The sequence below is a fragment of the Panthera leo genome, chromosome F2 (assembly GCF_018350215.1).
Source record: "Panthera leo isolate Ple1 chromosome F2, P.leo_Ple1_pat1.1, whole genome shotgun sequence".
Classification (NCBI taxonomy): Eukaryota; Metazoa; Chordata; class Mammalia; order Carnivora; family Felidae; genus Panthera; species Panthera leo.
The window spans coordinates 54326806-54347474 of NC_056695.1; the positions used below are offsets into that span (position 1 = coordinate 54326806).

The following is a 20669-nucleotide window of genomic DNA, read 5'->3' on the forward strand; positions in this document are numbered from 1 at the left end:
GCATATATTTCTTGTGACCTCAGTTCTCATAACCATATTTATTTCACAATATTTTAAGTTCCTCCATCTGAAATTATTCTGCCATGGGATTTTCAGAAAACTAATTTTCATTGTTAGGGAAAAACTATTATTATATACATTATGATTATATATATAGTATGTTGTTACATATGTTATATGATTATATTATTATATATATACACACATACATACAAACCATCCAACCAAATTAAAGCCATGATAATTATCAGATTATCTAGTTTGAAAAAGTAATGTCTAATTAAATACTCAACTTCTTCCTCCTTTGAAATGAGTCATATTCTAATGAGTTTAGCAACAGGGCGCCATGGAAAAGTCACTGAAACATCTACCAATTTTTCTTTTGCAGAGATAAGTTAAATGCTTCTATACAGTATATTTTGGAAGTGACCACCATGTTTCCACAGAGAGGCTCTTTATATGGTGGAACCGAAGTCACTATTATGGGCGTGGGGTTCAGCACAATACCGGCTGAGAACACTGTGCTCTTAGGTAAGAGTTTCATCCTCACCAAAGAGTGTTATCCCTTTTTCTGACTGTAAAGGATGTGCTTATAGGTGCTGAGTTATTACACAAATACTGTTCAATCATGGAAACGTTATTTTTCTATTAGTGTATAAAAAGTTAAGTGTGGTTAAGGTAGTAAAGAGAAATTGAGTAACTTTTTAAATTTTAATAAATATTTTACATTTGATGCATATAAAACACTTTAAAAAGCTAAGGTCTCTGTTGTAAAAATAATCAGTACACAAACATGATAACTATCAGAAAAATATCAAAGATCCTGCTACATAATGTGGAGTTTTTGTGGCTCCTTTACTGTTTACTACTCATACTTCATTTCTATATTTTACAAAAAATATTTGAGAAAAAATTTCCCCCATCTTTTTTCTTTCTAGGGTCCTTCCATTGCAGTGTGATTTCATCATCAGAAAATGTCATAAAATGTATTCTTCATTCAACAGGGAATACATTTAGGATTACCAACAGTGGAGAAGATTCAGGTATCAGCCAACATTTGTATATTGTAAATAATGGAAGCACTTTACCCTGATATTGATTTTATTTTCATTTATTTAATACTTCAAAGTATTCAGAGAATAAATATTGCTATTTATTTCTATAATTGGTCAGTAATTTGTCTATACTTTATCTCTTTGACATACGGGGCTACATATAGAATGAGCCAGTGGTAGACTTGAGTCTAAAACGCTAGACTACAATTGCCAAGATGAGGAATCACCATTCGATTTTATTGCAGTCCCAAACCTACTGAGTGTCTGTTGTTTGTTATTGGTCATAGGTCCCTAAATAAATATTCAAATTGACGTTATATAGATTTTCGCATGCCTCTATGCCTGAGAAAATTATGTTTAAAAAATTGACCATAGCTTTAAAAAAATATTCCATGTGACATTTCTGAACAACTTGTTATTGACTTTCTGATTTTTTTCAAACTGTTTCTTGATCATCAGTTTTGGAGGTGAGTGGCTTATTTTTTTCCTTAGCTTCTCATGATCATACTTTCCATTATTTCTGTTTATTTTTGTTACATGTTTAAATTATGCACATAAAAAATTTAGGATGTTAGCCTAAAAGAGTTTTTTGCTAGTAGCTGTACAAAAATGCAATATTTGCAAAGATAATTATTGAGAATTTTTACTCCTTTTCCTTTTTTCTTTTAAAAATGTGTCTCAATTCTTGCTCCTAGTACATGGATTAGGTTATGCCTGGTCACCATCAGTCTTAAATGTATCTGTGGGAGACACAGTGACATGGCATTGGCAAACACATCCATTTCTCAGGGGAATAGGATACAGGGTTTTCTCTGTATCCAGTCCTGGAAGTGTAATTTATGATGGCAAAGGATTTATGAATGGAAGAGAAAAATCTGCATCAGGTATGTTTCCACTTTGTTGAATTTGTGTTATGTTTCTTTTTCCTAGATATAATAAAAGGATATTGTTTATATTTAAAATACTTTTGTATAAATAATATGTATAAATACACAAATGATTTGTTTGACATTGTATTGCTATAGTAAAAACATTAAAAATTTATAAACCTATTATAAGTGAATGTAAGCAATGTATTTTGTATATCAGAGATGATTTCTGATATCAGAAATGTCTTTCTTCATTCTGGAATAACCAACCAATTGAAAAAGTATTGAGATAAGCAAAATACAAAGAAAACTGGAGTATGTTTTAATCACACCAAACTAGTAGCACGTAACAAACTTCTGTCGATTGGAATCAGCCTTAAAATCAGTATTTCTCCTAGAACAATTCAGTGTAAAGTGTACTGTTAGACTGCCTGTTTTGTTTTATATATATATATAATCACTTTGAACTTTTTCTCATGAACACAAAGTATTGTTTATTTTTCACTGCATGTTGAGTTTTTCTTTAAAATTTGGTAAGTTATGCCATACTTAATGTAGTTTTCTAGAAAAATTAATGCTGGCTCTTGTCTTCCTGGAATGTAATTTCATTATACAAGATGGTTCTTTTATAACCAGTGAATCATTTTTTTACTACTTCCTGTTGAAATGTCATGTGCGTGAAAAATAATAAACCTGTCATCTGCATGTGTGTTTGAATGATCATTTGAAATTTCTTTTTGAGGATGCATTAATTGCTTGTATTTATTACATACAATCTTATTTTATGGCAGGTTCATTTTCTTACCAATTTACTTCACCTGGAATCCATTATTATAGCAGCGGGTATGTTGATGAGTCTCGCTCTATTTTTCTCCAAGGAGTCATTAATGTTTTACCAGCTGAAACCAGGCACATTCCCCTGCACCTGTTTGTGGGTAGCACTGAAGCTACATACGCTCCAGGTAAGAGGGTTAAAGATGGAAACTCTGTTACTCCAGTGACTCAGGGTGTATGTGACCTTTCTGGAGGAGGAGGCTGATGACTAGGTCTAACACTGCTTCTGTCTCTGACCAACCACACGACCTTGAATAAATCTGGACTGTTCTAAGACTGGAATTTGTTCTATAAAATGAGGCCCATGTTAATGTTGTCCTACCATTCTCCCAGAATCCTTGTGTGCCTCAAATGAGATGTAGTGTGAAGAAGTTATGACACTCTGAGGGCACCTGGATGGCTCAGTTGGTTGAGTGTTGGCTCATGTCATGATCCCAGAGTCAAAGTCTCCAGCCCTGCATTGGGTTTCACACTGAGTATGGAGCCTGCTTGAGATTCACTCTCTCTCTTTCTCTCTCTCTCTGCTTGTCTTCCTCTGTCTGTCTGCCCCAATCATGCTCTCTCTTTCTCTCTCTCTCTCTCTAATAAAAAAAAAAAAAAAATGGGCCACCTGAGTGCCTCAGTCGGTTAAGCATCCAACTCTTGATTTCGGTTCAGGTCATGATCTAACAGTTTGTGGTTCCAGCTCCATGTCAGGCTCCGTGCTGACAGTGCAGAGTATTCTTGGGTTCCCTCTCTCTCTCTTTTCTCTCTCTCTCTGCCTCTCTGCCACCCACCCCCACTCACACTTTCTCTCTCAAAATAAATAAACAAATAAAAAATAAGGTTCTGACCCTCTGTATGTGCCCCAAAATATATTAAGATGTGAAATGATGTTAGTGTTTTATTTTCCCTATAGAATCTGGCTTTAGAAACATTGAAAAGGAAATTATTTTTATATTCACTTTTCTCTCTTTACTGCACCATCCTTGTCCAGGTCTTTATTTTAACTTTGTATTTCCTGAGCCCGTCTTGTCATTAAAACAAAAGAAAAGAAAAAGTTTTAATGGAATATAAGCCACCACCATTAAAATAAAGAGTAATGCATTCTGAGAACGGTTCTTGTTTTAGAATATTTATACATGACTTACAGATAGTTCTTTTTATCTAAAGGACCTGTGAGTTTGCACTTGGGAAGCTCTGGGACAGACTGCCTAGCAACAGAACCCCAGTGTGGCCTGAACAATACTGGGGTTAAAAATTCAGATAGATTGGTCTTTGAGCTTTCAAGTTGTTTTTCACCATCTATAAGCAACATTAGTCCATCCGCTGGAACACTACATGAATTGATAACAATTACTGGATGTGGCTTCAGTAATCTCACATGTGCTAATAAGGTAAGAATGTAATGATCTCCTTTTTACTACTGTGTACTCAATAAAAGGAAAATGTTTCATCCATAACCTCATAACGTAATTCCTAACCGCTTTATTGCAATATAATTCATATACCATACAATTCACCCATTGAAAGTGCATAATTCAATAGCTTTTAGTATATTCACAGAATTGTGTATCCATCCCCACACTCAATTTTAGAACATTTTACCTTAACCCTTAGACATTATCCCCAACCTCTCCAACCCTTCTAGCCCCAAACAACCATTATCTATTTTCTGTCTTTATGGATTTCCCTATTCTCGACCTTTCTTATAAATAATTGAGTAATGTATAAATAATAGAATGATAATAATAATAAAATAGAATGTATAAATAATAATGTGGTCATTTGTGACCAGCTTTATTCACTTAGTGTAATGTTTTCAAGGTTCTTCAATGTTATATACTATGTTTATCAGTGCTTCATTCCTTTTCATGGCTGAATAATATCCCATTATATAGTATACACATTGTATTTATCCATTTATCATTTATGGGCATTTAGATTGTTTTCACCTTTTTGGCTATTATGAATAATGTAGCTATGACCATTCATGTATGGTCATAATTTAGTTTTAAGATTGATCCAAGAGATGCTTTAATCAGCCCCCCAAATCAGTTTTATGAAGAAAAAAGTTTGCACATGATTAAATTTTTAAAATTCAGTTGCTGTTAATATAAAATTTAAGTTCACCCCAGAGTAATGTATTGACTTGTTTCCATATTCATCTTACTTTCAGGTTACGATTGGTAGCTACCCCTGTATTGTAGAAGAAAGTAGTGATAATTCCATTATTTGTCATATCGACCCTCAAAACTCAATGGACGTTGGCATCAGGGAAATTGTCACATTAACTGTCTACAACCTGGGCACTGCTCTCAATACGCTGTCCAGTGAATCTGATGGGCGTTTTGTACTTTTGCCAAACATCGACATGGTGCTGCCAAGTGCAGGATCAACTAGCGGAATGACCAGAGTGACCATAAAAGGCTCTGGATTTGCGGTTTCTTCTGCAGGTGCAGAAGTCTTTATGGGTCATTTGCCATGTAGAGTTCTGTCTGTAAATTACACAGCCATTGAGTGTGAAACATCTCCCGCTCCCCAACAGCTGGTGAAAGTGGATCTTCTAATACATGGAGTGCCTGCCCAGTGTCAGGGGAACTGCAGCTTTTCATACTCAGAAAGTATCACTGCTTTCATAACAAGAATCCTCCCAAACTCCATCAAAGGACCTGGAGAAGTTCTTATTGAAGGAGACGGTTTTGGCACTGCCTTGGAAGACATTGCTGTTTTCATTGGAAACCAACAGGTCAGAGCAATAGATGTTAATGACAATAACATCACCGTGCTGGTGAGTCCTCTCCCAGCTGGACTTCATCCTCTTAGTGTTGTGGTGGGAAGTAAAGGTGTGGCTCTGGGGAACCTTACTGTTAGCAGCCCAGCAGTTGCATCTGTCACACCCATTTCTGGAAGCATTGCTGGTGGAACTCCTTTGGTGATCACAGGAAATGGCTTCTATCCAGGCAACACCACAGTCACTGTTGGGGATGAACCTTGTGAAATTATTTCTGTCAACTCCAGTGAAGTCTCCTGCAGTACCCCAGCAGGGATGGTTGGGAGGGTCGATGTGAAGATCTCCGTTAATACAGTTGCTTATCCACCTCTGTCATTTACATACACCTTGGAGGATACTCCGCTTCTCAGAGAAATTGATCCAAGGACAGGTACTCCAATGCCTTCCTTTTATTGTCTTGATATGATATTATCAGTAATATTTACTAGTGTAGAAATGGAATAATGTTTATCTGTGATTATTAAGATGTGTTCTTAGACAATCCACTTAACTCAATTAATACATGGGATTTGAGTTCTGTGTAGTTTCCGTTTTGTGATTATTTTTTGCACATTCTTATGATGAAATTTTTAGTCAAATTCCAACTTCTATTTTGAAACAAAATCCCCATTAACATGACCTGAATTTCAAAATGAGGAAGAAATAGATGGGTATCTAGGAGTTGAATTGATAATTTACGTCATTAATGCTGGTATGGCACAGGAAACAACTGTTAAAATTCAGGGGTAGGTGATCTTACTAAACATTGAGACTTTTTCTATGTATCTTGTTTCCATGAAGCTACAATGGAATACTAACTTATTAACTCAACAGAGTACTTTTTAAGAAGGTAATTGGCCCATTCAGATGGAAAAAATATTATGAAATAAGATTTGCATAAGGATTTAGCATAACTCATTTTTCTAAGCTAAGAATAGATTGAGATGTCTTCTTAATTTTTTTTTGTCATTATTCTATGCTGTTTCTGATAATCAAGGTGTTGGAATGCTTATCATCTACATAATGAATTCTGGAGAGGCAGCTATAGTGTAAAGGTGAGAACATGGCCTTGATGCCTAGGTTCAAATCTTGGTTCTTCTAATTTATAGTAATACAACTTTGGACAAATTTTTTTTAAATATTAGTTTCCTTATACATGCAAGTACCTACCTGATAAGGTTAAATAAATTCATTCATAAAATGTAACTTAGAATGGCAACTTTAATAAGAAAATAATTAAATGTTAGCCTTAAAAAAATTTTTTTTTACATTTATTTATTTTTGAGAGACAGAGACAGAGCATGAGCAGGGGAGGGGCAGAGAGAGAGGGAGACACAGAATCTGAAGCAGGCTCCAGGCTCTGGGTTGTCAGCACAGAGCCCGACGCGGGGCTCGAACTCACAAACCGCGAGATCATGACCTGAGCCAAAGTTGGACGCTCAACTGACTGAGCTGCCCAGGCACCCCTAAATGTTACCCTTTTAAAAGGCTATTTAAAAATAATCTTTTTGGGGCGCCTGGGTGGCGCAGTCGGTTGAGCGTCCGACTTCAGCCAGGTCACGATCTCACGGTCCGTGAGTTCGAGCCCCGCGTCGGGCTCTGGGCTGACGGCTCGGAGCCTGGAGCCTGTTTCCGATTCTGTGTCTCCCTCTCTCTCTGCCCCTCCCCCGTTCATGCTCTGTCTCTCTCTGTCCCAAAAATAAATAAAAAACGTTGAAAAAAAAAAAAAATAATAATCTTTTTAAGTTTATATTACCAGAAAATGTGCCAGGTTTGGGTAAGATGTATTCTCTCCCTTCGAGAAGTTTGCTAGTGAAATTTTCTTTGATACATTAAGTTTTCTCATTTAGGAATTTTTTTTTAAAGCGAACATTAATATAGCAATAACATACATTTCCCCATGTATTTGTAATCATTGCAAATGATGAATTGGATATTGGCATGTGTTTGTATTTCTGTGAGCCATTTCTGTTCCATCTTTTTGCCTGAGTGTATCCTTCTTTAAAAAAAAAAAAAAAAAAAAAAGGTTTATTTAGGGACACCTGCCAGGCTCAGTCGGTTGAGTCTGACTTTGGCTCAGGTCATGATCTCATGGTTCGTGAATTGAAGCCCTGCATCAGACTCTCTGTGGTCAGTGCACAGCCTGCTTCGAATCCTCTGTCTTTCTCTCTCTGCCCCTCCCCCAGTTGTGCTCTCTCAAAAATAAATAAAACATAAAATAAAAATTAAAAAATTAAAAATTAAGTTTATTGATTTTGAGAGAGAGAGAGAGAGAGAAGGAGAGAGGCAGAGAGAGAGGGAGAGAGAGAATCCCAAGCAGCACAGGGCTCAAACTCTTGGAACCTTGAGATCATGACCTGAGTCAAAATCAAGAGTCAGACTCTTAACATACTGACCCACCCAGACACCCCTGAATGTCTCTTTCAAGCAATGTATTTGAAGTTATGGAACTTGCAGACAAGGGAGAACTGAGCTGCTTTATTTACCAAAGAGATAGGCAATAGATCAAACTTAGAACAACACTTCCATTTGAAAGGTGAAAATGCTAGACAAAATTAAAAATTTAAGACTAAAAAATCATTTTTTTGGCTTGTATCTTAAAACTGTTCCTAACATGAAAGATCTTATTAATTTCTGTGGTCTTTAAAATGACCATTTAAATGTCAGTGGTCTTTACTATGGTCAGTTATATGGCCATTTTTACCATTACTACTTGAATTAAAATCAGCCTACTATTTGATGACTCTATGTGTAACAAGTTATGTTGGTTAATATCTATTCACTTATTCTTTAAATATGAAGGCATTCATTTGGAAGAACTATGAAAAATTCCATGTGTTTAATGCCCTTAATGCATTTTTGTGAGAAGGAAGAAGGATTGAAGTACTTTGTTCTTTGTGCATTTATTCAAGGCATCAACATTCATCTATAATTCTTTAAATTAATTCCTTGTTTCTGTATTTACTATCTTACCTATCATAATTTATCAAGTATATATATTGAAAATATTTAAATTAAGAAAAATAATCCATCCTCAAAAGAGTTGCCAATATCAGGAAAGTACTAAAAATAAAAAATTCTAAGCCTCATTCATAAGATATACTCCAACTCACCACCCTGCTCAGACATTCATACTTTTTTTTTTTATTTTGAGAGAGAGAGAGAAAGAGAGAGAGAGAGAAAGCATGATCAGGGGAGGGACAGAGAGAAAGGGAGAGAGAGAGAATTCCAAGCAGGTTCCACACTGTCAGTGCAAAGCCTGACGTGGTTCTTGAATCCATGAAGCACAAGATCATGGCCTAAGCCGAAATCAAGAGTCAGACACTTAACCCACTGAGCCACCCAGGTGCCCCAGGCATTCATACTTCTTAATTCTAAATCTTTTTCTTCTCTCTTCCCCTCTTCTGCAGTAGCCTGAATTAACATTAACAATAGCAGAATAACAATGTGCTGGAAAATAATGAATGTTGAGATAATTTATAGTAAATATACTATAGATTATAATATATGGTATAGCCAAACTTTGTATTTTGTTAATATTTTTTAAGCTTTAAAATACTGGATATTATTTTGTTTATGGACGTAATTAAGTATATCTTTCAATGCATATATAAGTACTGGATATATTGTTTTCTTTTTTTTTTTTTAAAGGTCCACCAGGAACCCAAATTCAAATCACTGGATCTAATTTTGGTATTGATATCTTGGAAATTTCCGTGATGATAAACAACATCCAGTGTAATGTAACCATGGTCAATGATAGTGTATTGCAGTGCATCATTGGAGATCATGCTGGCGGCACCTATCCTGTCATGATGCATCATAAGACAAAAGGCTTTGCTGTGTCCACAGTTGTATTCGAGTACCCACTTACTATTCAGAATATTCATCCAAGCCAAGGTAGCCATGAATGTGTAGGAACCTAAAAATATTTTATATTGTTTCAGTAAACACTTAATCTTATTTAAAAAAATATTCTTTAAACACTGCTAAGATTCGTAGTTCCTATAATGCATTGAAGATAGTTTGGTTTATCCATCAAATAAACATGTGCATGTATCAATGAATCACTTGAAAATATTCATTTACTGCCTATATTTCTCTTAGTGTTAACATAATTTTATAAAATCATATTTAGACATCACTGACCTATAATTACGAATACATAAATATTTTTTTCTATTTGAAAATTATTTTAGTGGTTAAAGAAAGTATAATCAAGGTACTCTTAATTAAATAGTAATTTTGCATTTATGTTTTGACTACTCTGAAATTCCTTTTGACATCTCTGGTAAATAAAATTTTAGTTCCTAGAAGTAGTTGAAATAAATGACAGGATGTAATGTTTACTCAGTAAAGGTTTTAAATTAATACCATCAAAAGGAATTCTGTTGCATTAATATAATATATACTATATAATTTCAGTTCTAAGAATCATTTCATTTATTATAATTTACTTCCATTTCAGGTTTTGAAATATGTACACAGAGGAGGTTTTCATTTCATTAGCTGTGTTTTTCCCTTTTATTTTTCTTTATTAGGGAGCTTTGGTGGTGGTCAGACCATGACTGTGACAGGCACTGGGTTTAATCCACAGACCTCAACTATATTAGTGTGTGGCTCAGAATGTGCAGTTGACAGGCTTAAATCCAATTACACAACACTATTATGTAAAACTCCACGTAATAATGGTAAGTAGTCAGAAAAAAGAGTGGCAGTCTCTGAGAAATGGCTAATGTTAAAGAAATCAGAGTCTAAATTTCTTCTTCTAAGATTTGGAGGCAATTGAATCACCTTTATGACTGTCCTCATTTAAAAAATTTCTTTTAAAAATTTTTTTAACATTTATTCATTTTTGAGAGACAGAGAGGGACAGAGCATGAGTGGGGAAGGGACAGAGAGAGAAGGAGACACAGAATTCGAAGCAGACTCCAGGCTCCGAGCTGTCAGCACAGAGCTCGACGTGGGGCTCAAACTCACAAACTGTGAGATCATGACCTGAGCCGAAGTTGGACGCTCAACCAACTGAGCCACCCAGGCGCCTCTGACTGTCCTCATTTTAAACAATTTCTGTAGAACTTTGTTTTCTAGGTTTATATGTCTTTCAAGACTCATGACCTTTGGGCTAGATTAAATTGTTTATAATAAATTGTGGTTTTTCAGTTTATCAGGTAAACTGAGCATGCCTAATGGAGAACACATTTTTAATTCCTATTGAACTGTTAGATTTCCGTTAAAGATAGGAAAGTATAATGGTTATGAGTGTAAACCGTGATAATGCATTGCCGAGATTCAAACCCAAGCTGTGTCTTTGGGCAGGTTATTCAACTACTCTGTGCCTCAGTTTCCTCATCTGTAAACTGAGAATAATCACATTTTCCTACTTTATTATTGTAAGGTTTAATAAGTTAATGTATGTAAAGTGGATGGAATGATATCTGAAACATGAGATGTGATTTGCTGTTGTTATTATTATTACTCTTATTTATTTTTATTTGGTGGTTAAGAGCCCGGGCTCCCAGGAGCCCCTGAATTTCATTTTTCCACTTACTGTGTCACCTCAGTTAAGTAACTGAACTCTATTTCAGTTCATGCATCTATTAAGTGGAAATATTATTAACCCTAATTCTTGGATTATCGTATTATTGTGAAGTTTAAACATCTGGCATTTTAAGTACACAACACATTTTAATTATCCAGTGAAATTTAAGATGAAACAAAAGGAATGCTCTAGGTGAATAAAAAATATGGCTTATACACATTTAAAAAAAATTAACAAAATTTGAGGAAGTCTTTATAAACATTTTTACTTCTTCTCTGACTTTTTAAAAAATGTTTATTTTCAAGAGACAGAGGGAGACAGAGTCAGACAGAGTCCAAGTGGGGGAGGGGCAAAGAGAGGGAGACACAGAATCCGAAGCAGGCTCCAGGCTCTGAGCTGTCAGCACAGAAACAGACGTGGGGCTCGAACCCACGAAACATGAGATCATGACCTGAGCCGAAGTTGGACGCTTAACCAACTGAGCCACCCAGGCACCCCTGACTTCTTAAACAAAGAATATTGAAGAAAATATAACACTTTTATGAATGAGCTTATTTATCATTTCAACATCAGTTTATATGCTGATTTTTTTTTAATGCAACAGTGCTGTCAAGATTTGTCGAGGTTTTTGGGACTGTCTTGATGCCAGCTCTGCTTCTTTGTACACTTTCGTACCAGGTGTCTGTGTTCTTTCTGTCTCTTAGCTCACTTTCAGCTGTCAGTCCTTGCTGCTCTCAGCCTGTGTGTCTTACCAGTTCTCCCTCCCTTCCTGCTCTGATTTGTGGTGTCGCATCCTCTAGGGCTGGAAACCACAGGGAGGTTTGTACCATCATCTACAGTAAGAGTCTCCAGTAAAGGGTCTAAGGGGTTTTCTCTTTGACTACATGCATGAATTTTGACATTTTTTGGCTATTGCTAGAGATCCTTATTAATTGAAAAATAGCCTGTGTATATTGGAAGTGATTACAGGAAAAGGAAGATGTTATTGAAAATGGGAGTTTTGGAAAAGAATAAGGGCCTGATGGCAGAACTGTCCTCAGTTCGATCCTCTTCTCATAGGCAGAGGACCTGAGCAAGCCTGTGAAGTGAGTGTGGTCAATGGGAAGGATTTGTCACAGTCCACGACCCCTTTTACGTATGCCATGTCACTGACTCCACTCATCACGGAACTATCTCCCAAGAGAGGCAGTACAGCAGGGGGCACCAGACTTACCATCACGGGATCAGGCTTCAGGTACTGTCTTCACACACACATACATCGGTGTGTATAAGCTCAAGGCATCACTCTTCCTTTCTCCTGTGCAAGGACAGTGCTTAAAATACTCACGTAACGTGTACCCATCTGCTCAGAAGTCATGCTTGAGACACATCCTAGTACTAATAGCCAGCATTTATCAACTACTTACTCCATGTCAGGCACCTTCCTACCCCACAGAAACTTCCTGCCTTACCATCTTAGATATTTTTATCCCATTTTATGGCTAGAAGACTGAAATTAGGTTAAATAACTTGCCCTAAATCCTAGTCAGACCCCAAGTATAAATCACATCTTGTTATGTTTCCCCCACTATCTCATCACCAACCATGATCTGCTTCACTGAGTTGATGAAACATGTCTTCCATCATGTCCATTTCATTGTAAGTGGCCGGATTCCTTCTTCCTAAACATATTCATTATTTGGCTCAGATTTATATACTGCACTGTCATTATTCTTCAAGTGGGTAAGGCTGACTTCAAAACCGCAGATCATTTACATCATAGAAGGCAATTTTAATTTCTCAAGTACTTAATTTCTCAAGACCTTGGACTTGAATTTTTACATGGATATTAAATTCTGAAGTCTTTGAATTTAGTGAAAATAATCACATAAACAAAAGGATCCCTGAAAGTCTTTACCAAAAGTGGCTCTTTAGAGACCAACATGGATTCTTTCAATAAATTGAACCCAGGCAATTTTTCTCCCAGCACTGGAATGCCTGCTAATTTGTACAGCAGCTTTATGTCCTGTCTTCTTTATCTCTGTTTACTTTTTTTCTTAACACATAATTTGAAGACTTGCTATTGAAAAAAGTGTCAGTCTGCACTTTGATGGATCATAGAGTAAGATCATTATTTTTGCAGTAGTGCATATCATTAATAGGGTTTGAAAATGTTACCTAGAAATTTGAGGGAAGAAAGTCAGTGTTTTGTTTGTCCCCTTTTTTCTTTACAGTGAAAATATGCAGGATGTTCACATCACCATAGCTGAAGCCAAATGTGATGTTGAGTATTCCAACAAGACGTATATCATCTGTGTGACAAATGCCCACACCCCTTCAGGGTGGGCTCCAGTTAACGTCAACATCAGGAGCAATGGCATGGCCAAACTGGTAAAGGTGCTGTTGAGTATAGTACTAATGACAGTAATAGAAAAGTAGAAGAGAAAGGAGAAATAGAAAACATTATGGGAGATGACATAATTGTTAATGGACTTTGTACTCTGTTAATGTCTCCAAAAAATAACTGAAATGTAACTATGCTAAATTTAAAAATTTTTTTTTTCAACGTTTTTTATTTATTTTTGGGACAGAGAGAGACAGAGCATGAACGGGGGAGGGGCAGAGAGAGAGGGAGACAGAATCGGAAACAGGCTCCAGGCTCCGAGCCATCAGCCCAGAGCCTGACGCGGGGCTCGAACTCACAGACCGCGAGATCGTGACCTGGCTGAAGTCGGACGCTTAACCGACTGCGCCACCCAGGCGCCCCTAACTATGCTAAATTTAAAGTAACATGTTTTTGTTGCTTGTTATTAATATTTTATGATTTCAGGTTTTTACTTATTCTGGATTGTAGGCTAATTGGTAATTGATTTTTCACTTTATAATTATTGTGAAATAAACCGACAGACAGCTGTGACATATTTAAAGTAGATTAGACTTGGGGCACTTGAGTGGCTCAGTCAGTTAAGTGTCTGACTTCAGCTCATGATCTCACAGTCTGTTAGTTTAAGCCCCGCACTGGGCTCTGTGCTGACAGCTCAGAGCCTGGAGCCTGCTTCAGATTCTGTGTCTCCTCTCTCTGCCCCTTCCCTGCTTGCGCTCTGTCTCTGTCTCTTTCTCAAAAATAAATAAACACTTAAAACTTTAAAAAAAAATCAGGTAGGGGCGCCTGGGTGGCTCAGTCGGTTAAGTGTCCGACTTCGGCTCAGGTCGTGATCTCGCGGTCCGTGAGTTCAAGCCCCGTGTCAGGCTCTGTGCTGACCTCTCAGAGCCTGGAGGCTGTTTCAGATTCTGTGTCTCCCTCTCTCTCTGACCCTCCCCCCCGTTCATGCTCTCTCTCTGTCTCAAAAATAAATAAACGTTAAAAAAAAATTAAAAAAATAAAAATAAAAAATAAAAAAAATCAGGTAGATTATACTTTGTAACTAATGAAAATGTTTCCTGGTTTAGGTTCCTTCTTGTTTGAGAAGTTGAATGAATCATTCTGATAAAACGTCTGTATTTAAAAGCTTCTCGTATTTTATTACAGGATGATGCTGACTTCCTGTATGTCGATGCCTGGTCTTCCAACTTCTCATGGGGAGGAAAATCTCCCCCCGAGGAAGGGTCTCTAGTTGTTATTACAAAAGGACAGACAATTTTGCTGGATCAAAATACACCTATTCTGAAAATGTTGCTTATTCAGGGTAAATTTCTGACAACCTGCTTATTAGATTCTGTCTATGGAATATTTCTGTGAATAAAATTTAATTAAAACTCATGATTATGAATATTTATAGTGGTATGATGTTTTTAATACAATATGGAATACTGTGTTCTTTAAATTGAACATTATAATCCATTTGTGGTATGCTGTTATTTAGTGTGTTGTAACCATAATCTTTTGATGAAATGGAATGGAAAATATCAGAGTGTCTTGCCTTCTTATGGGTAAGCACCTTCTAAAGTTAAATGTTGTTTTGTGAAACTTTTGTTTCAGTAATAATGTATGTGCATGTGCCTATGCCTCTCCACATGTGGTGAATCACAATAGTAAAAGGTATTTCCCATTCAGAAAAGGACTGGTATAGTGGGCCCCAGGGGTTATAAAATCAGAGAGATTTGCTAAATTCTATGCTAAATGACCACCCCAACTCCCATTGGGTGCCAGGTTGTGACTCTCACCTTTGTCTTTCAAACTACTTTCGTTGTACTTGGGCTTCTCTCTGCTTCTTTATATTCCATTAGTACAGAGGAGGAAATAACCAGAACTGTTACAACTGCATGTAAAAGCAACAGTGTTTGGTGAAAGTAAAATGTTTTGGGCTTTCAGGTATCAACTTTGCCATAATGGCTTTAGCTGCTCAAAAACCTTTGTATTTTGTTTTTGTTTTAACTTCCAGGATAATAGTGTGTTTCAAGTATTTGAAGTTATTAACTCTTGGACCTTTGGACAAGTAAAGTTTTACTGTTCACAAATTTACATCAGTCTCATAAAAATATATCTCAGCACATTCTTTCATAATGCTAATCAGGCTATAGGTGTTGCTGGTGCAAATTAGTGGATAGGAGTTCAGAGCTAATGTCAGCATTGTAATGATTTCTATAAAAAGCGCTTTTCTTTAATTTTTAGTTTAACTTAACTTTTTTTTTTCTTTTTCTTTTCTTTTCTTTTCTTTCTTTTTTCTTTCTTTTTTTTTTTTTTTTTAGAGAAAGAGAACACAAGCAGAAGAGAGGGGCAGAGGGAGAGAGAAGGAGAATCTTAAGCAGAATACATGCTCAGCATGGAGCCCAGTGCAGGGCTCAATCCCATGACCCTGGGATCATGACCTGAGCTGAAATCAAGAGCTGGGCGCTTGACTGACTGAGCCACCCATGTACCCCTAATTTTAATTGTTTTTGGCCTTAATTTATATTTTGAAGACTTGTGTTTATAGAACATGTAGCTGCACTATTTAAAAGCATAGAAAATAACAGTGGTCAAAGGAAAATAATCTGTCTAGGGATTTAATTTTCCATCAACTCTTGGGTCTTGTCTGAAATTTTTGTATTTTATATTGCTAAAAAGCTGGAGTTAAAGTGACATGCATAGTGATAGCAGATAAGAATAAGAAATTAGGGCTGGCTCAGTCCGTTAAGTGTCTGACTTTGGCTCCGGTCATAATGTCACGGTTTGTGAGTTTGAGCCCTGCATTGGGCTCTCTGCTATCAGCACAGAGCCTGCTTCCTCTGCTCCTTCTCTCTCTGTCCTTGCCCCACTCACGCACATGCCCGCTCTTTCTCTCAAAAATAAATAAACATTAAAAAAAGAATAAGAAATTAAAATTTTATGTGTAATTTGATAAATAACTTTTAATAATTCCTTTGTTATATTTCAAAATTGTATGGTTCACAGGTGGAACTCTAATATTTGATGAAGCTGACATTGAACTCCAGGCAGAAAATATTCTAATTACAGACGGAGGCATTCTTCAGGTATACGAGAGAACCTGATATGGAATCCTTGCTAACCTCTTTCCATCTCTTTGTAAAATACCACTTGTAAAATGGATGGTTAATTATAACAAGCCCTCACAAGTTTATCTTTATGTAGGTCTCCATTACTAGTGTAAAATCCCCTTTTTGGGAAAATGTCTTCCAGAGTGTTCTTGTGCTTTTAATGGGAAGAGAATAGCATACTATCATAGAGCCAAATTTTAAATAGAACAGAAAAAAATAATAGCTCTGAAATGTGGCTAAAGTCAATCAGTATACTTTCCAAAGATCTGACTAGAAAATGTAAGGTTTATCTTCTGGAAGAAAGATACTAACAACCGAGCAATCAATTTCTCAAAAGAAAGGGTTACTTTTTAAGTGGTTAAAACTGTGGATATTGACTTAACTTTCCGAATGATGCCTGTGAAATCCCTTGCAGATTGGGACAGAAGCATCCCCGTTTCAACACAGGGCGGTCATTACCTTGCATGGGCACCTGCGATCTCCTGAGCTCCCAGTATATGGCACCAAAACTCTGGCTGTGCGAGAGGGAATCCTGGATCTGCATGGTAGGGCAGCCAAAAGGGCTCAGGGAATTGGTCCAGGAGATACTAGGCAGGAAACAAGGGATAACCCTCCTGACAACTCTCTAAAGGAAAACTTGCCAAGCTTCTCCTGTCTTTACATGTCCCCTCTTTGTTCCTCTTTATCTCTGCCCTCCCCTTATCCAGGGCAGGTCAGCCCTTCCTACTACCAAGACTCACAACCCAAGTCACTCCTGGGGACACCATTCTGGATCTTCTCTACACCGTTCTGCTTCTTCCTTTGTATGTGTTCCCACAACACCTTTTGCCTATTTCAGCACCTACCAGAGTACATAGTGATTATTACTGCTTTCATTTGTCTATATACAAAGCATTAAGTCTGGAAGCAGAAGATTGTAACTTCTAATGTTTGTATTTTAAAATGGGCTCTTTCTAAAATATAAGTTTATAGTTGTACTTCTATATGACTATATTCTGGAAAATTACCAGCAAATAAAAATGATTATGATCATGTTTGAGGTATCAGGCTTACTTATTTAAAGGAAGCATGGTGTGAATCCTTTTTATGTTAAAGTTTTCTATGTTGAAATAATCTGTTTCTTTCATAAATTTAGAATGTATAAACACAATCCCTATTATGATAATAACTGTCACCCTGCATTGTGCTAAATAAATAATGTAATTTTCAGAAGTTTACACATTTCATTTGTCTCTAGATTATCAATATAAGCAATTTATATCAACAATGGCAAAGGTAATAGGCTGCTGCCTGTTTTAACAATAGTATCAAATCACATTTATATTGTGTTTTTATAAAGATGATTGTTTTAAATGGAGTATATCATTGGAGAAGGATGATTTTTAGTTTTATAGACCCACACATGTTATCATAATGTAATTGTTACTTTTATAAAGCAAGCATTCCAAATATTTCTTTTTCTTTTTTGAGAAAGGTATAAAATGCCAAGGTAAAATGAACCTTTCCAAAGTTGATTCAATCCAGGCAAATATGAAAAATACATAAAGCTCTCACTATGCCAGAAAACACGTCTTTAGACATACTCAGTCTGGGGGCACCTGGGTGCCTCAGTTGGTTGAGCATCTGACTTCAACTCAGGTCATGATCTCATGGTCCGTGAGTTCAAGCCCCATGTCAGGCTCTGTGCTGACAGCTCAGAGCCTGGAACCTGCTTTGGATTCTGTGTCTCCCTCTTTCTCTGCCCCTCCCCTGCTTGCGCTTTGTGAATCTTTCTCTCTCTCAAAAATAAATAAACACTGATTTAAAAATTAAAAAAAAAAAAGAAAGAAAGACTCAGTTTGTCCGTTGGCTCCAGGTCTGCCTGTTTCTGTGATCTGGACTCGTCTGGCTCATACAGCAAAGGCGGGGGAAAGGACTTTGATTTTACAAGAAGCAGTAACTTGGAAACCAGGCGATAAGATTGTAATCGCAAGCACAGGTCACAGGTATGATGTCTTCTGGGCATGATAACTTTGATTTAGAATAGAGATTTTTTTTTTAACTCTGCAAAAGAGGGATGATCCAGAAGGTCTACAACTATTTGATTTAAATTTGAAACCTCTAATAAAGAAATATAAATAGCCAAGTACGTATTTGCTAAATGTTAGCATCAGGTTGAACACCACTGTGTTGTTTTAGTTGGTTAATTTCTAATAGGAAAAAGTATAAATTTGAACCTATAAAATGTATACTAATGAAATATTTTAGTTGTTTTTCACAGATAGATTCCCATGTAAGATTTTGCTTGAAAAAAGCATTCTGCTATTAAGTCATTTAAAACCTCTGACTTAGAGCTTTAGCTAAATACATTAATGAATGCAAAAATGTAAACGAGCTGCTTTATTTGGGGTCACCAGAGAACACGTTGTCAGGCTGCTGGGGAACTCTTTCATATGTTACAATCTTAGCAGTGGTTCCCATGGAGCAAGGTTGTTAGTAATGATTGAAACAAAGAGAAGAAATTATTACAGATTGAGTGATGATTAACACGACCTTTTACTTCTCTGACATTTTACAATTGAAACGGCCTATGACCCTGAATTTCTGCTTAATTATATATATTAGCAAACGAGAAATAAAAAGAATAAAAATAATACAGCTACACCAAGAATATTGGTGGGGAAAGGGAGCAGGAAGAGCTTTATTTTTGCTTTATTGTTCAAATTATGGGTAATAGCAAAATTGGGTATGGTCGTGCTTATCAGGTAACAAGTAGTAATTTATGGTAAGAAACGGCTAAATTATGTTAAGGTCGTGACTCAATTTAGAATTAAAATTCAAGATGGCATTTTGATTTTGCCATTTTCCAAGTTAAAAATAGACTTGCAGATGTTAGGAAGAGTTAAGTATATACTTAGCTTTATAAGTGCCCTTTTTTTTTCCTGCCTTTGGAAGAAATTTTCATTACATAATGGCAAAATAAAAAGCAGCAAAATGAGAGGGCTTCCGAGTAGAATAGAAGGTTCTTGTTTATAGCTTTTCTGTGTGAAATAACAGGGTAAATTTAGAATTTAGCTTAGAGGTATTTAATTTTAAGGAACAAGAATTAAGAAGTTTCCCACCAAACTGAACTCATTGTTTACTATTTCATTCATACGTTGTATTTAAGAATTTGTAAGAGCAAGTGGTTGAGAAAACTACTAAAATTAGTCAGCCTGGACCCATTTCCCAGCAATACCACTTGCCAGGTCTGCAGCCATAGTATTTCATCTCTGTACTTCAGGAAAACTAGAATGCTAATAGTGTCTATGTCAGAGTTATTGTAAGAATTAAATGAGTTAGTATGTGTAGGCACTCAGAGTGAAACTGGCTCAAAGTAAGTGCTGTATAAATGTTAGAGATTATTACAAAGGCATAAAAATTGTGTTCAGGTGCACATAACATATTAAAATGCTTTGTACAACCTTCTTTTCTAAAGAAATCTGTGTATCATCTGAATCCAAGAGAATTTGGGGGAGGCCATCCTAAATCCCTTTCCTATATCGCCTAAGGGATCTTACGCTCTTGGTATACCCTTAGCTCAAGCATCATTAATCCTCACCTCCCCATGGCTTCCTTTGCCCACAGTTCCTTCTCTGAGTCTTTTGTACTTTGGCTTTCTCCAACCACTCACTGTCTTGAAAAATAACTTTATTCTCTTATCTTTTCTAGCTGCTTCCATTTTGCTTAAAAAAATGATTAATTTGCTTAAATATTATGCCCATTTTTTTCATTGCATTGTTGTTATCCTTTTTTTCCCCTTAAGCCCTTACAGTCTAGTTTTGATCTTCACAAAAACTTTCCCAGTGACTTTCTGACTATCAGTATCTGTCACTTCCTGCACATCACCAAGTTCTTTGGGTCCTGCCCTTGAAATGTCTCTTCCATCAGCTTTCCCTGCCCTTAGTTTAATTTAGACTCTGTCCCTCACACCTGGAATATTACATCACCTTCCGATGTGGACTCCATTCCTCTATTTTCCTCCCCTCACTAATTCGTTCTGCATTAATTTGTTAAATCAATCAAACACTGTTCCTGAGTTGTGACAGGCACTGTACTAAGCGCTCAGCACACAAAATGACTTAACCTCTGGGTGCCTTACCTGCAGGAGCAGCCAGGTAGTGGAAAGGACGAAGAAGCAG

At 36.5% G+C, this 20669-nt stretch overlaps 1 protein-coding gene across 1 annotated transcript in view; it reads left to right on the top strand.

Annotated features, from left to right (window-relative positions):
* PKHD1L1 (PKHD1 like 1) overlaps window positions 1–20669 on the top strand; it is a 158517-nt gene that overhangs the window by 64813 nt on the left and 73035 nt on the right. Inside the window, exons 33-46 of the mRNA XM_042923667.1 lie at window positions 389–531; window positions 939–1043; window positions 1751–1939; window positions 2716–2886; window positions 3911–4134; window positions 4917–5901; window positions 9162–9410; window positions 10052–10201; window positions 12112–12286; window positions 13266–13422; window positions 14561–14717; window positions 16406–16485; window positions 16925–17054; window positions 18365–18494. Coding sequence (XP_042779601.1) covers window positions 389–531; window positions 939–1043; window positions 1751–1939; window positions 2716–2886; window positions 3911–4134; window positions 4917–5901; window positions 9162–9410; window positions 10052–10201; window positions 12112–12286; window positions 13266–13422; window positions 14561–14717; window positions 16406–16485; window positions 16925–17054; window positions 18365–18494 — 3045 coding nt within the window. The remainder of the gene's footprint in view (window positions 1–388; window positions 532–938; window positions 1044–1750; window positions 1940–2715; window positions 2887–3910; window positions 4135–4916; window positions 5902–9161; window positions 9411–10051; window positions 10202–12111; window positions 12287–13265; window positions 13423–14560; window positions 14718–16405; window positions 16486–16924; window positions 17055–18364; window positions 18495–20669) is intronic.